This window comes from Pieris napi, chromosome 10, assembly GCF_905475465.1.
Source record: "Pieris napi chromosome 10, ilPieNapi1.2, whole genome shotgun sequence".
Lineage (NCBI taxonomy): Eukaryota > Metazoa > Arthropoda > Insecta > Lepidoptera > Pieridae > Pieris > Pieris napi.
Window position 1 is genome coordinate 11,693,721 of NC_062243.1, and position 17,438 is coordinate 11,711,158.

Below are 17,438 nucleotides of genomic sequence, written 5' to 3' on the forward strand. Positions count from 1 at the left end.
TTCGTACAAGTGTATTCCAGAGTATCAAAAATAATATAACAACCGTTACTAAGGTCATAGGCACGAAAGAGGTTTTATATTTTTACGTTAACATAATTAACTATATATAATACAGTCAATGTTGTTACCACAGTCTGCATTCAGAGTCAAAGTTTAGGGCTAAGTACGACTCCATATTGGATGAACCCGTGGATAAATTACACTCAGACAAACCTTTTAGTAATACTAAGTACAAAAACATCCCTTCAAACCACCGTAATACAAAAGACCTCAGATCAAAATAAAGCCAAATTGTTTTCTTTTGGGTACTTGAAATCCCCGTTCCATTAGGAGGGTCACGTGACGTCACCCCTGCCATAACTCACGATACACGACCTCAATGAATTTCACTTTCGACGGTTTAAACCACGTCTGTCGTTGATGGCACTAATGTTCACTGTGATCACTTGAGGGTCTATCCCTTATTGACAATCTCTATGGTTACAGTTAACTGTAGTCTGTGCAAAATTTAACATGAATGCTGGCTGGTTAAAAGAAAAAGATTTGACGCCATGTTGGTTTTAGAAAAGGTATATTATTATTCAAATTTGGAACCGTTGACCACAATGTCAATGTTTGCATTATATCTTTTTACTATAAATATAAAGACGATTCTTGGCTGTGTGTTTACTTTACAACATACAAGTTTGAGTTTCATTAAAATATCTATAAGTTAACTCCAAAATGGTAATCTTTAATAAAACAAGTGTTAAAAAGCATACAAAAAATATAATGTAAAAAAATGAAATCGGATGTGAGACGTACATTGGTGGTCGCGTGGCGAGGACCGCCCGCTGCGGCAACTCCACTATGCTAATTCAATTGTTACGAGAGCGGATAGCGATACAATCGGCCCCGCCCGAATTATCATAATAATGCGCGAGTCACTCTTGCCTCAACGCTATCGATATCTCCAAGTACTGGAAATCCATGTAAGTCACGACAGGCGTCGTAACTAATCGATTCAGCGTAGTGTTGAAGTGGCGAAAGCAGTTCCCAAAGCCCGCGGCGCGTACAGTTCTTGCCAACCATTTTCTATGCAAATTGAATTATGGGATCTTCAAGCAATTTGCCTTTGTTCTTACCGAAAGTACGTGACGGAACTCTCAACACCTTGAAACAATTGTTCCATGGGAAATTATAGAGTTTTATTGCTCATCAATTAAAATGTATCAAAATCAACAAGTTACTAATTAAATGCTAACATGCTGGAATCCTAGAGGAACTTAAGTATGTATAATTATTTTATGAGCTCCAGAGCCGTGTGTTTAAGCGCCTCGGGGTTCGTGAGTAATTTTCTCAGCAATTAATACCTTCAATAACAGGAAAGAAAATGTAAAAAAAAATCCAACCACATCTATTGACGCTGGAGTCAATGTACTAGCTGTATAATTGCGATCAAGGGTTTTGTATACAGCTGTTGTGGTTTAAGATGAAGAAGTAAAAATAAAAATTCATCAAGCTTAAACCTTTTTAGGTCTGGGCCTCATATTTCTTTATCTGTTTCATGATCATTTGTCAATCTAATAGGCAAGTCATATCACACGCCGTCGACTTTTTGGATCAAAGGCAAGCCGGTTTCCTCACGATCTTTTCCTTACCCTTCGAGAGAATGTTAAATGCACACATAAAAAGTCCATTGGTGCCCATCCGGGAATCGAACCAACGACCATAGGGGTGAGATCGCAACACTTAAAACTTTGCTAAGTATATTAAAACCGTCTAAATATTTTTCAATCTAGTTTTGGCTACAGGCTCCAAAGCCTCACATATGCAAAAGGGTCACGTGATGCATCTTATTTGGTGATTACTTTTCATAAGCACCCGCTGATGGAAGTCAACTATCGAATTAGTAATTACTGTAAAGATAGAATAAGGATACGGAATAAATAAATAAATAAAAACTTTCAATGAGGTATTATTAATAATAATAATTATTACAAAAGTATATACAGCTTAGATTTATAAAATTTTTCTTATTACTCTTAAAACCCTGACTTCGTTCAGTACCATTGATCGGGACCCGTTCACGGGTAAAGGCCTCTTCCAGCTTTATCCTCATCTGTAGTCCATAGCTTCTTTCTCCATTCGTTTCCTGCTAACGCTTTTATATCTTCTGTACGGTTCCTGGCTCATCGGGGTGCTCTAAATCATAGAAGATTTAAGTTTTATTCTATACTAGCTGGCCTGGCGAACATCGTACCGCCTAACAGTCGATTCTTTATTTTTTTTAAATACTTATTCTGCTATTCGGGACACCGGTCTAGCTAGTAAGATAAAAAAAGAAAGTTGATAAGACAACAAATAAATTATGTCAAAAAATAAAAATTTACCTTCCCGGAACCCCTCCACTAACACTTGAACTTTAGTCTTTATGATATGGCATTAAAGTTCAAATTGACTTTTAAGTATTATTACGAATCTTTCGTATGGGAATATAGAAGTGTTGTTTTTAGACTTTTTCACTTAATTTTTTTATTTTTCTCTCCGTAAGAACCATCCTCGTGTACATCAAGGAATATTATTAAAAAAAAATCTGACAAATCGGTCAAGCCGTTTTCATGTTATGTCGTGACAACGGAAAACGGGTTTCATTTATATATATATATAGATTAACCACTCTTACAACAATAGAATATAAGCGAAATAATGAAATGTTTGCTATGTAACGAATGAATGCAATGTAAGTCGAAGAGAGTGCCTACGTGTATACTCTCGGGAACTACCCATGATTTAGGAAATCGCCATGCTTATAAAACTAAGAAAGCCTGAGTGAGCAAAATGTACAGCCTTCGTACATCTTCTATCCCCCCTTTTGTGGGGCGCTCTCTTCTCTTGCTTCCCCTTGGTCCTTTCCATATCTGTCTTTAGGTGGTATTAATATCGGTATTTAGATCGACTCGGGCGTCAAAGAACCGTCAATAAATTAATGAATGACGTAAATCGTGGAAAAGGCCGCCGCGCACGCCTCAAGCAATGTTCTAGATATTTTATTTGTTTGTTACTATGGTTTAAATGGAGCTAATTATTATAATTTCAGTAATTACTGGAATTATCTGGCTACCAAAAATACGTGAGTTTAACGATGATTTCTCGGAACTGTCGGAGGAGGCCTTGGGCGACGGCTTGAGCACGCAACGAGATATTATCCTCACTGAAATTTACAGCCTTCAACCTTTTACAATCACAATAACCAAATGCCTTATAAACGTATAAATTAGTTTATAAATGTCTTGTGTCGTTCACTATCAATCATATTAATTTTGCTAAATATTAATAGCGTGTTGGCCTAGTGGCTTCAGCGTGCGACTCTCATACCTGAGGTTAGATCCCCGGCTAAGCACCAATGGACTTTCTTTCTATGTGCACATTTAACATTTGCTCGAACGGTGAAAGAAAACATCGTGAGGAAACCAGACCCGAAAAGTCGACGGCGTGTGTCAGGCACCTACTTACCTATTAAAAAATGTTGAATTTGCCGCGCTTTTTCGTTATCTTCTTTCATTAGCCAGACTCTATCACACTAACACACAACACAGCTGAATTAAAACTATAAACTTACTATTTGCTAAAAGTCCATTATTATTAATACTTCGTTCTAGAAACTAGGACTTCTGACTTATAAATATCTTAATACCTTTACAGAATTAAGAAGGTTATTTAACTTTACAAGCTTGTATTGACTCGTATCGCGTATACAATGTTGCTTTTTATGGAACAGGTTCTCAAAATTACTCTTATTATCTACCCAACTTATGAAGGTCGTCACTAGCAATTTAGAGCAGATTCCATCACGCCAAATATAATATTATTTCAAACAAAATAAAATTATCAATATAAGTCGGGATTTCTAAGATTTTTACTAGAATCCCAGTGTTGGTGACTGTTATTAATATACTTTTGTGGGTTTTTTTTGGGGTTTATGGCCTGGTCTAGATCTTTAGGCCAATTTTTTCGTCGTTTATAGTTTATGCGTCGTATGCACAGATTAAACAATAAAACATCATATTGAAATATGACAAAGTAAATACTAAATTATATACAGAGAGTAGTTTATGCTAAGAAAAGCTTTTAAAAACGTTATTTTGCTGCAGAGTAGATTTTACTAGACCCGTTCTTCAGTTTCTATCTTTAACAGTCCAACCCGTTAAAAATGTTTTCTTCAGCTTCTAAATCTATACATCTTATTTTGACTACTAAAAGGTAGTTAGGTAGGTATATAATGTATGTTCAAGCCGACTCTGCCACGATGGTTTAAATCTTTTGAGACTGGACATGTTAGCTGTTTTGCCTCTGCCTCTCATTTTAGAACGTATTTTACTTTTCACAGGGACACTTGTTGTTTCTTTGGGCCATAAAAAAGGACAAACAAATGTTTTAACAAAAAAAATAAAAGACTATTTAGACTATATAGACTATACCTACCTAGCTGACCCGGTAAAAGTTGCCATAAAATTATTATTTCACTATTAATATCGCTACATGTATTATTATATAGGGTTATATTTATTAGGTATATCTCTAATATCCAAATCATAAGAGATAAAAATTGTATCATCCTTTTCACTTTTCACAAAACTTAAGGCATTAATCTAAATACACAAAAATATCCATTAAAATCTGACTACGCGTTTTGCATGAGTTTGGTAAAAGATTTTATTGCTACCGTCCCTATCATATTTGGACAGGACAATCTTTAAAGAAGTTTCTAGACGTAAATTAATCAATAAAGCTTTTTATAAATTTGACGAATCCTTGGGATTGATTTGCTCCAGTTCAAAAAAATTGTATGACTTACAACTTAGCGATTAAAAAGTGTGGCGGAAAGTTACTTGCCAGTCTACCTTATTGCCCTTGACTTGCGAACTGGTAGTAAATGTAAATTTACAATTAATTTAACTTTTGTTTGTTTGACGTTCATAAGTGTACTTGTTTACCTATATGAATAAAGATATTTTGAGTTTGAGTTTGAAGACATCATGAAGGCATTAGTCCGTGAACAAAAGATCGTAGAAGAGCGACTATTATTTTAAAAAGTAAATTGTAATTTGGCCACAGACCCCTTGATGTGAGTGAAGGCGTGAAACCGCGCTAGTTACGATCATTAGTCCGCTTCACGCGTCCACATGCCACAGTGGTCCTCGAAATTGTTCCGAAAATTATTTATTTAAATGGCAATTATCGGCCTGTGACGTATACGCATGTGCGATCGACATGTGTCAGAGGGGACCGCTTTTTCTAAATTGTCACGGTCTATTGAAATTCGGCCTTCTTTTCTTGTCATAGATTAAAATGCATAAAGTAACTGGCCATTCATATGTTTATAGAAGTACGATTGTGAGTTTTGTCTTTGTTTACGCGCGAAATTCAGACTAAGTGCTCTGTGCACGCGTGGTTATATGATAGTATCTGTGACTTGTATAAATAAACATAAAGTTATTTTATGTAATTCAGATATTTACTTCTAGCTAACACATTAATAATATTAAGCATGGAAATAAAAGACATTACGTGATGAGTGAAAGTTTTGAATTTGTAGGGTTTTTTATAAGGGCATTTTTTTCCAAGAGACAGCCAATAGTGAAGTATTTGATAGAATGAAGCGCGGGAAACGAAAACATAATGTCATTATTATCACTAAATTGGTGTTTGGCAAGAGATTGAGAAAAGTAAATTTTTACATTACCGTATTGATCTTTCAAAGTTTGATGTCGAAAAGTAATAACAGGGTTCGAATTAAGTAAAAGATAATGGCACCCAGACATTATTTCTACATTAAGCGCCTACAAACACGCGATACCGGATGACTTTGGAACATTGCAATTTGTTTTATCTTTTAATGAACTTTGTAAAATATGTTACATTAGTAGAAGGCTGGTAAACATATTTCCGTGTCTCTCATACAAAAATATCATAGGGACGTAGAGACGCGCAAACTATGACACCTGTATGACAAAATAGTTTTTGACATACTAAGTACGTCTCGACTCTGAATTTTACCTAAAAAATCGTTGCCAGCTAAGCCACGCTATGGTGGTTAGTATATATTTTGTAAAGGAAGACATTACGTGAGTAAAAAAGAAAAGGAAATCAATGAATTATTTTTCATACTCTAGACACACGTTTTGTTTTTAGTATGCAAATTTGAAAGAATACGTTGACAGCTTCAAATATGTTAATTGTCAATAGAATTTTAGAATGCTAAGTATGAATAATACTCTAGCTCTGTTTTGCATTATTTATGCAAATAATGCAAAACAAATTGATTAAAAAGCAGTTTCCCGTAAATAATGTACAAAATTATACGCAATACATCAGAGAGATTTATTAGGAAAAATATTATAACGGTACTCTGTGGAAAAATATGACGCTGGCAAAACTGTCGGCTGTCACTGCAATGACAATTACAACCTCATTCAACCTGAAGTCTGTGCTGAAAGTGCGTTGTGGGTGTTTCGACTATGCAGTGCTAAATTACCTCTTTTGTAACATTTACCACGCTCTTACATTATAGTTTGACATTACGTATCAATGAATGAAATGACGGGTAGAAAATAAGAAATATGTTAGTTCGAATAACTATCACACCGGCAGCACAGACTAACACGCTTGTTGCACGCGAAACAAAGGGACAGGAATATTTTTTTAAATGGTCATATTCATACCGGTACCTTTTAAAAATATTATGGAAAAATTTATTCCACGCATAAAAGGAGGTATCAGATTCGGAGGTATCAGCTAGTATCAAACATGAACCTGTTTTGTGGGTCTCAATACGTCTAAAGTATTTTATGCCCAGCGGCAAAATCGAAAGGAATGAGCTTGTCCCACACATTACACGATTATTGCATACAACGCGTAATCTATTGCATATCTCAAAAGATTTGAATAAAATCTATAAAATAGCTAACATCGTGCTTTACAGCAGTCGCGGTCGCCAAATGCTGTTCTATAATTTATGAGTCGTAAACCTCTGTGACTCTCTCTGTAAGTGAAATTATAAATCAAATAGAAATGTACAGTATAAACGTCAATATTTAAAAATAATAAACAATCGTAAATTAAGTCACTATGGTTATATTTAAGACACAACTTGAAAGATAACGAAAATAAACTATTCCTATTCTCTTTAGGACAACATTTGTGTGAGAGCAGTGTTGGCCTAGCTCGTAGGTTCGAACCCCGCTTGTGCACCAATGAATGTCTGTCTATGTGCGCATGAAACTGATTCAGAAATCTTAGGCCCAAACCTAAAAAGGTTGTACCACCATTGATTTTTGAAGTTATACTTCTTTTGGCGCGTTAGGGAAAAATGATGAGAGTAAATTTTTACGATGCGCGCGCACATCGTCACAAAAAACCAACACCCTGAAGTAAGCTATAGTAAACATTTTATTTTGTGATATTTAAATAAACTTTATTGAACTAGATAATGCATTATAATAAAACTTTCAATGCATTAAATACAATTTTTCTATTGCTAGTGTCGTTTCTTCTACAAACGTAGAATAAAATTTTTGAAAACATTTTTATCTTGTCTAAAGAAGTATAACTTCTAACGCGTGTACATAAGTAGGTATACACACGTTTTTTTTTTAAACATTTTGTGTTGATAGTGGAGTCTAGGTACCTAATTACAAATATACATTCAGAGACACGGGTAAGAACTAAGAACTTTGGAAAAGACCTAGGTTTGACAGATGGGACTTTCGCGTCTATACTAGTCAAGACTTAGCTTAGTAGAAGAAGATCCTTAAATGTTTTTGAAATACGGAAGTCACATTGACTCTGAGCCCCACATTTTGGGGTCCAAGTTAAGGAACCTTAGATACGCTACGCATTTCGTACTGAGCTAAGATATAGCCCACACATACACACACACATACATATACACACACATATATATACACACCAAATTTATTTTTACGACTACGTTTGCAATGTTTTCTTTTAGCACTTACTTATTTTCTTCTATTCTATTGTATCTTATGACAATAACCTGATTGTACGTGTTCCGGTCCGGTGGTGGAGAGGCTGGCTATCTGTCACTCAGGTCTCCTGTTACAGAGACCAGTCTCTCACATACACTTCCAAATGTTATCATCTTAGTTTAATCATAGTAACCTTGTATGTATATGTGAGAGAAGAAATAAAGATTATTTAACACGTTAAACGCCAATAGAAAAAAATGAAAATCGTAAAAAAACTTTTTTGCTGTAATTTGTTTATTATGATAATATATGTATAGAAAATTAGTTTTATTAAATTCTGCCCATGGGTTACATAGTTACAGCCAAATATATAACTGAGGTCACCGGTGCACCCCATGGCGCACAAATACAGAAAAGACATTTTCCGTTACCCTGCGCCGTGCCGCCCACCCCGCCGGCCACCCGCTATTCACTTCGACAGTGTTAATGCGCTCGCGCTTACGACGATTGCCTCTGCTTTACTCTTTCTATTAGTTTCCTACTAAATTTGTTTTCGCTACATAACGAACTTAACTTAGATTGCGTTAATAATGTACGAGATCCTTAGGCATTGGCTTAGCTATGGAGGAATTAGACACAGAATGAATTGCAACAAATCAACGCGTTAGCATATTATTTTACAACAAACCCTTTGAGAAACAATGATTGCCACTCAGAATCAGATAGCGAACAGATGCTAATACCGAAAATAAGACGTTAGGGCAACTGACAACTGGTATACAAGCTTAGAACTAGGTTATTGGAGAAACAAACCCATTTAATTGGCACTTTGCGAAAAAACAAGAGAGTTAGACTGTTCTGGAATTCAGAACTATAGAAAGGTAAAATAATGGCTGTGGAGAATGAAGACGGAGTAACGGTGTTAAAATGGAAGGATAAGAGGGACGTGCTTTTGCTTTCGACAAATTTGCTGTGGTAGAGTAAAAAGGCAAACAGATTCGGAAGCCGAAGATCATATTGGATCATAATAAATCCGAAGACCGTAGATATGAGTGACCAAATAGGTGCCTATTCTTCGGCATTGCAGAGAACCGTAAAATGGGCGGTTTAAAAAAATCGTAATCATCGTAAAATTAACCGTAATTAAAAACGGTTTGGGCTTAGGTTGACATAATTGTGAACCCTGTATGCATGTTTTGTTATTTTTTTCCTTTCTGACATCTTTTCTCATCAACTTTTACTGTATTATTTGACAAATTAAGGCTAAATATTAATATTTCTAAGGGTTGGGTTGTTGTAAGGCGTGCACTTGTGGATTTTCCGAACTTTTTTACACTTTGCAATTTCCTAGTTTTTCTAAAGATAAATTTTATTTTTCAGTAATATTGGTACACAACACAACACACCATACTTTCTGCTAATTTTTGTTTAAAAAATAAAGACTGAATTGAGTTAAATATCCAACATTTTTGAAACGAAGTTTTATTTTTGCTTCTTTTTTAAAATCTTTCGATTTTTTCAATGTCCTATCTAGGTACATTTGTCCCAATGGGAAGTATTGTTCTACGGCGCCGTGCCGGTCACATAATACTTTAAAATCAACAGTGGGTATGGCAGATGACGAGAAAAAACGGTTTGAATATGTCTTTAACTTGAGGTCACCGGTGACCCCCATGGCGCTATGATAGAGGAATGATGAGGTCACCGGTGACCCCCATGGCGTTCAACGTGTTAATATTATTATTACAGTAAAATAGGACTTTGTCAATTGTCCCCAATACGAGAAATCGATATGAATGTAAACTTCGCTCCCCCACCAATGGAATCGGATTTCAAACCCTTGCCTTAATAATGTCCTGGGCAATTATGGAGTTACGCATCCACCGAAGACACCAACAAATTATTTTGTAATTTGACATCACTATCACTAATTGGGCGCCAACGACGCGATAAATCAATAACTATTGTCGCTTTAATGGTAACAGAAAAGCTTTATTTACGGTTATTTAAACATATAAAAAAACATTTTTAATGGCTGCCATACAAAAAGTCATATAAATTCGGAAGAGCGCAACTCAAAATTTGACTCCTCCCTCAAAGACTGAAATAAATAATTTTGCACTAAACTGAAAATAACTTTATTCATAACGGTAACCAAGTACACCTATGAAGGTCAACAGAAAAGATGTTAAATTGATTCTAAATTTACATATACTACCAGTTCAAGTCAAGGGCGCAGAGCGGGCAAGAAGAACTGGCAAGAAACTCCGCCACTCTTTTTAATCGCCAAGTTTTGAGTCATAAAATGTTTGTAGAGCAGCCATAAATACATGACTCAAAAGAAATTAAATACTTAATTCATTTAAGTGAATAATGAAATCTTCTGGAATATACTATCCTTAAGCTAGCTTATTCAAATGCCAAATTATCCTCTCCCCTTTCACAAACGTCACTAGATTGGTTTAAACGACATAACCAGACAATATGTCATAAATTGTGGGAGCAACAAGAGTTGATTTGCATTAGACTAACGGTCGGGGATTGAGAGGGCAACTAACACATTACGGCCATTTTCAACCGAAATTAATTCAGTATTCGTTAATTCATTAAAAGTTTAGGAAATAAAGATGTTTGTAAGCATTTACAAGTTATAGGAGTATTCTCGTAGAATGTTTTTTGAAACCTAGGAACACGTATTTAATAACGTTGTTTAGTTTAATTTTCTTTGTGCGAGTGAGGCGCAAACTAGCTGCTGTGGTCTCTGGCAGAATGACCAGCGCTGTGGAACATTCTGCTCCTCAGCATAATGCTGAGCCAATTACAATCACAGCAAACACACGCATTACACACTTGAAACGAACCGAATGGGGAAAACAATTTTTTTTATTATATCTCTTATTATATACCTCTATATTTTTTTATTATTGTTATTTTGTGTGTTTATGTGTGTGTGTGTTGTGTTCGTAATAAATGTTATGTTTATGTCTATGTCTAATTTTATAAGACAATTGAAACAGGTGCAAAGGTACGCAAAGCTAATTATGGACCTCCAGCTCAGTTTCTGGTCTTACCGAGTGTGGATTCCCCTCCCTCAATCCGGGGCCGTGACAGCAAGATTTTCGCTTAACCTGTGTGTTTGTAATTGTGTGTATGTCGCAGCCAACTAGCTTAATAAGCCGTTCAGTTAACAGCCTAGGTTTTTTAACTAAACAGAGCCCGTTAACTAGCGAGCTGCAGATATTCAGCCATTTGTAACATGTAGGTACCTATGTAGATTCTGGTGCGAATTCTCAATCCGCTCTTGACTGAGACGGAATGTAAGATTCCCTCATGCTACATTATCTCATCAGTGCGAAATCGCTAACTTTATTATAGGGTAATAAATAATTTAACTTGTCCGTTGAGTACATAGAGATCGATAATAGCTCTCATTATTTTCAATAACGTGTTTTCGGAAAAATATTAGGTAATAAGTATAGTTATGAGTTTTATGAAATACAATTTTCTCAGTAACGACTTCACGATCACCGTAATAACACGGAGAGATAAGCGTTTCTCTTGAATATTCATTTGGGTTCATCATAATTTTGGTAGATAATTTTAAATTATCCAATAAGACATTCGAGACGTGATGCGCCCACGCGGCGATTTATTAACCTCTCACATTATTGCGAGTAATTTAATTGTGATAAACTATTATAAATCTTGCGTAATACATCGCTATAACTCATTTGAAGTTTTAACTATTTATATTTTATTTTTAGTGCGGAATTTATATGAATTCAGTCTGTCAAATAAATACTTTAGTTAAATAAAGAAATCATTACGGAAGAACTTGAGTTCTCATTGGTAAAAATTCCTTCCTCTTTACGACAAATTTTGGTCAAGTTGAGATCCTTTTTTGAATACAATAACTGCGTATTCCTTATATAAATTTTTAAAGCGATATCAAAGTTCTTTCAAATAAACACTATTCCTTTTTGAATAAAATAATTGCGTATTCCTTTTTTAAATTTTTAAACCGATATCAAAGTTCTTTCAAATAAACACTGTACCTAAATACAGAGCGTCTATTGAAACGAGTAACCACAGATAAAAAAACACACCGGTTCCGCGGAGTTTTTATAACAAAAGATCTTCGTCATTTTTTGACAAGGAAAAGGCCATCAAATTTGTAATGGAGCGGCGCCGCTCTGTCGGCGCGGAGGCCTCATCTACGCTTTGATCCAATCTGCCGTCGGAGCCAACTTTGACCAATTATCCACCTATATCACTCATGGCTCCAACCCGAATGAGCCATAATGCCTGGGTAATTATGACGACGTCATTTCTGCTTTCTTTTAATACAATCCATGTTGGTGCATTGTGACGCATTATTCTTTGTACTTAGTTGAAGTATGTCCTAAAGTCTAAACCACATTATATAGGTATACTTACGTGTGGATTATGATTTCATTTAACACTTAATATTATTGCTTACATCAAACCATATGTGATTTACTGAGTTTGGGGTCAACGGATTAAAAGCATTTTCAGGGAACTAATTCTGAAAAAGTGTTGAAAGGTGAATATTTGAAAATATGTATAAAATAATAATCCTTTGATTTGCCGTGATTAAATCTTTCAGACTTTGGCTTATGTCGGTTAAAGCAAAACCTAATACAAGCTCAAAAATGTTTCTTAGTACTTTAGAATACTGAAGTTTGACGACAAAATGTTAGCAATACGCAATGCAATCAAATCAAATTATTCAAGAATTCATTCCCAGTACACTCTAATACGTCTCCATTTATTGTTGTCTTATATTCGTAATTGTTTTATTATAACCCTAATTTAGTAGTAAGAAGCAAGAAGGTAGATCTTCGGTCCATCGAAACTCTAGATCATAACTCTAGGTCACCTAGACTAAAAGCGTTGGCGCGACACTAAAAGTTTGGAATGGAACTAAATCCATTTAAAATTAGTTAAATTTCAATCTCTCAAGAAAATACGGAAATTTATACGTGAGAAGCGAATCTAAACATTCAGAGATAGAATGATAAAAATTTAATTGGTCCAATTCAACAGTTAATTCACTTCAATTATAGTCGTGATAGATCAAACTTTGATAGCCATATAAACAATGCATATGTGGGTTTACTGGTAAATTTTGCTGTCTTTTTTATGTAATAGAAGGCAAACGGGCAGGAAGCTTATCTGATGTTAAGTACAGCCTTGCGATTCTGTAACTCACTTTTCGAACTCGCACAGCGGTTTTCGCAGCGGCGGTCGCGCTCAAATCAGTCGTGAAGCAGTCATTTTACGATTTGGCATTCTGATAAGGAGGGAGCTTGTAGTTAATTGTTTAGTGAGAGTTCCAAAAGTGAGTTACAGAATCGCAAGGCTGCTCACGCTCCTATTGCCAGAAGACTATGGCTTTTTAAGAAATGGTCCGCTCTTTTCTTGAATGACCCTAAGTCGAATTGGTTTGGAAATATTTAGTAGGTACATTAATAGATTTACGGTTATTATCAAAAACAAAAAGTAGGTATGCCTTTAGTGCCAAAACTCTGCTGTCTCCATGACTAGGTAAGTTCTTTAAGGATATTCAAAAATTGAGTCATAAATGTAACTCCCGTTAGTCAACAATGTATGGAATTTGACATTTGACTAGCATATGTATACTAGCATAACACCCTTATTTGAATTTTGGCATTGGATGTGGTGGTTTCTTAACGATATTTGTCTTGACGATTTAAACTATTAGCACTCACTATTTTTGTAGATACAAGTTTTTTTTAATAATAACTAAATATATTTAGATTATATATAAAACAGAAAGTCTATTTCTGACAGACATTTTATCCAGATATAACTTTCTATGTGCGCAATTAACATTCGCTCAAATGGTGAAGGAAAACATCGTGAGGAAACCGGCCTGCCTTAGACCCAAAAAGTCGACGGCGTGTGTCAGGCACAGGAGGCTGATCTACTTGCCTATTAGATTGACAAATGATTATACAACAGATACAGAAATCTGAGGCCCAAACCTAAATATCACACCGATTGTATGTCGTCATAATATACCTAACAAATTTTTAAAGTATTTATTTATATACTGGCCTACAAGAAGTTGCCTTGGTAACAAACAAGTTATAAAAAAAGTAGAACGTTGATAAAAAAATCTTATAGAAAAGTATTGTATTTCATTAATATAAATAAAACCTTAAGTTCTAACCTATCTCTCCTATCGACTCATTAAAACTTTGACAATTACAAAATTGAATAGTAATAATTTATTAAATATTACTTAGCCATGTTTCAATGACCCCAATACCCAGAGATTATCAAATAAACATACTTGATGTGCAAGATATCGCATATAATTTAGTAAGGACACGACAGCTGCACCAATCACAATATAAGGGGCGTGGCTGCACCCCACCCCACATCCCGAGTGATCCCCGGATTATTTTATTGTTCTCAATGAAACTTTTTATCGTGCCATTGTCTCGTATTGGGGTGAAATATCCGGTCGGATATACCGTTTCAACTCATCTTTATTCACTGGGAACACGAAAGGATTCATTTTTTTTATTTTAATTGGGGTGAGCTATGCTTATACATATGTATTTTATATTATGTATTTTCAACACTGTATTTACAATATTTTAAATTAAATAGTTATAACAATAAATAAATAGAAAATTAAAACAAATTTAAAAAGTTTGGTCCCTGTGGCAGTGTACACTGGCAGTATTTCTTCGCTGTATTGCGACTTATTTCTTGTGCGAGGAAGCACAAGTTCTGGGGTCACTGGTACTATTTACCAGGTGCCAACTCAAATCTTTAAGTACCACATGGCCCAAGAGTCTACTCAAGAGAGTCTGGGCAACACTCTTTTTGAGTCGTTGATTATTTTCCGCCTGCTTTGCGGCCGCGCCGCTTGGACAAGCTTGGACAAGCTTTTGTGCTTGTCCAAGCTTTTATGTATTATTAAATCTATCGCTTAGTCATACCTAGGCAATGTCATCAAACCTTGATGCTAAAGACTGCCTTTATATGTAGATACTAGAATTGAAATTCAGTGCTAATATTCAAATCAAACTTATTCTAAAACATTTCTTTTCTGTATTTATTTGAAGTCGTTAGCTTTTATTAATTAGGACGTCCCGCCGCGGCGTTGAGCGGTAGCGGTCGGGAGCTGTCACCGATCCACGTAATTGTAAATATGTATAGCCTTCTCTTAATTTATTTATATTGCTATTCAAAAGCACCTCAGGCTATTAGGAACACAACATTGATTCCCATATAAATTAGACTATAAATCAGAGCCAACACTAAAACCGATTCTCACGGTCGAAACCGGCTCGGTTAATATTAAATCGTATTTCGTTCTTATGATTATTAATTAAACATTTCTCATATTTCAGGAGCATCCCAGCTTACGCGGCACGCCTTTGGCTATGCTGGCGGCGCAGTGTAATAAGCTATCGAGCAAATCTCCTCCGCCTCTGGCTGACGCGGCTGTCGGGAAGGGCTTTCATCCCTGGAAGAAAAGCCCAGGAACACATTCACCACCGGGCGCCGGAGTGGCCCCTCGTTCACAGCCACCCTCTTGTTCACCCTACGGCCGCGGTCCGACGGCATGCGCAGCTGCACCCGCCTACGGAAATGACATATACTTCCCATCTTCAGGAGACCAACTATTAGGAAAAAGTGAATCGAGTGCGAGCCTGGGTTCAATGTACTCAAGACACCCTTATGAATCGTGGCCCTTTAACGTTGGTGGAGGAGGCGGCGGTGGGGCGCTCAAGGCTGCCGAAATGGGGGGCGTCAGTGCTGTCGGCAGTACTTGGTGGGACGTCCACAGTGGTTGGCTCGATGTCGGAGGGCAAATGGCAAATTATGCCGGACAAGATTATTCACAACTTACCCATTCCCTGTCTGGTGGAGCGCATTTACTTCCACCAGCTCCACACCTCTTACAAGACGCTTACAAATCAGTATTGCCGACACAAGGATCGTTTGGATTACACGCGCCTGGATCTCCAGCTCCTCCAGCGCAGGCACCCTCACCCCGGTCCCAGCGGCGATACGCCGGTCGAGCGACTTGCGACTGTCCCAATTGTCAGGAAGCCGAACGACTGGGACCCGCTGGAGCTCATCTCCGCAAAAAGAACATTCATAGTTGTCACATTCCTGGCTGTGGAAAAGTGTACGGAAAGACTTCACACTTAAAGGCTCATTTACGTTGGCACACTGGTGAACGACCTTTCGTTTGTAATTGGCTCTTCTGCGGCAAGCGATTTACGCGGTCAGATGAACTGCAAAGACATCTTCGGACTCATACTGGTGAAAAGAGGTTCGCATGTCCCGTGTGTAACAAGAGGTTTATGAGATCGGATCACTTAGCGAAGCACGTGAAAACTCACAACGGGGGCAAGAAGGGAAGTTCAGACTCGTGTTCGGATTCAGAGGAGAACAGTCAAGGGGAATGCGGAGTGGGTGGGCGGTCACCTGAGCACCAGTTGGACGTGAAGCCCGGGCCGCTGTGACTGGGGCGCGCGGCGCTGCCGGTGCCCCATCACGCGTCGCTTCTGTGATACTGCAGGCCGCCCGCGCCCTCTGTACATACCACATATCAACATGAATAGTTACGTGAAAGTGTAAAGTCCACTCGATATTAATCGACGGACTTTGTGAGACTAAAGTGTACAGTATAAAATACTAATTAGTAATTACGATAATATTATCCTACTAACATAATTTAAGTAGTTAACACGTTTGTCCAAAATTGCAGTTGGTACTTATTGTAATGATAAAATACCTCATGGTCCCAACAAAATCAGAGTTTATTTATAAATTATATTAACTAGATTATTGCTAATTAATTGTTACGTACAGAGATCATAAATGCATTTTGTGTCAACTTTTCTTGTATAAAAGTAGAATATTGTTTTAAATAATGAATTGTCTTAATATTTTATTTTAAGTAGATGCCTAAAAAATTCACAAGAAATAACCATAGCGGTACATCACAGAATATTCTAATAATGTTTCGTCTGCACAAAAATAGTAAAATGTTGGATTGTTCTTATGAAAATTTATAAATTTGTATAATAAAGCATGCTATGTATGTACAAACTGTGTATAAACGAAGCAAATGCCTGAAATTGATTTTATAAACTTGAAATATATTTTCCGAGTGGATTTATGCATTTTTATTTGGTTACAACAATCATCAATTTTGTGGCGAATTTATAGAAAATTTCATTCAACTCATTAAATTCGACCGATTTGAAATAGCGCCATCTATACGACGCAGGAGAAAACTAATATTGAACCACATCTACATGCAACCGATATTTATTAGTTTAAATGTTAAACGACCTACAAAGAACATAGTGATAGATACATTCATGAGATATATGTGAATATAGTAAAATATACTAAAGGCATAGTTTGGACTCCCACCATTTCAATTGT

General features: G+C 36.3%; 1 protein-coding gene across 5 annotated transcripts in view; it reads left to right on the top strand.

The window, feature by feature from the left end:
- The window catches only part of LOC125053171 (transcription factor Sp9), a 94,528-nt gene extending 77,366 nt beyond the window's left edge, over nucleotides 1-17,162 (top strand). For all 5 annotated transcript variants that reach the window (XM_047654401.1, XM_047654405.1, XM_047654400.1 and 2 more), the window contains one exon: nucleotides 15,383-17,162. In XM_047654401.1, the coding sequence (XP_047510357.1) occupies nucleotides 15,383-16,507 (1,125 nt within the window). In that variant the 3' untranslated portion in view covers nucleotides 16,508-17,162. The remainder of the gene's footprint in view (nucleotides 1-15,382) is intronic.
- The last annotated feature ends 276 nt before the right edge of the window (nucleotides 17,163-17,438 follow it).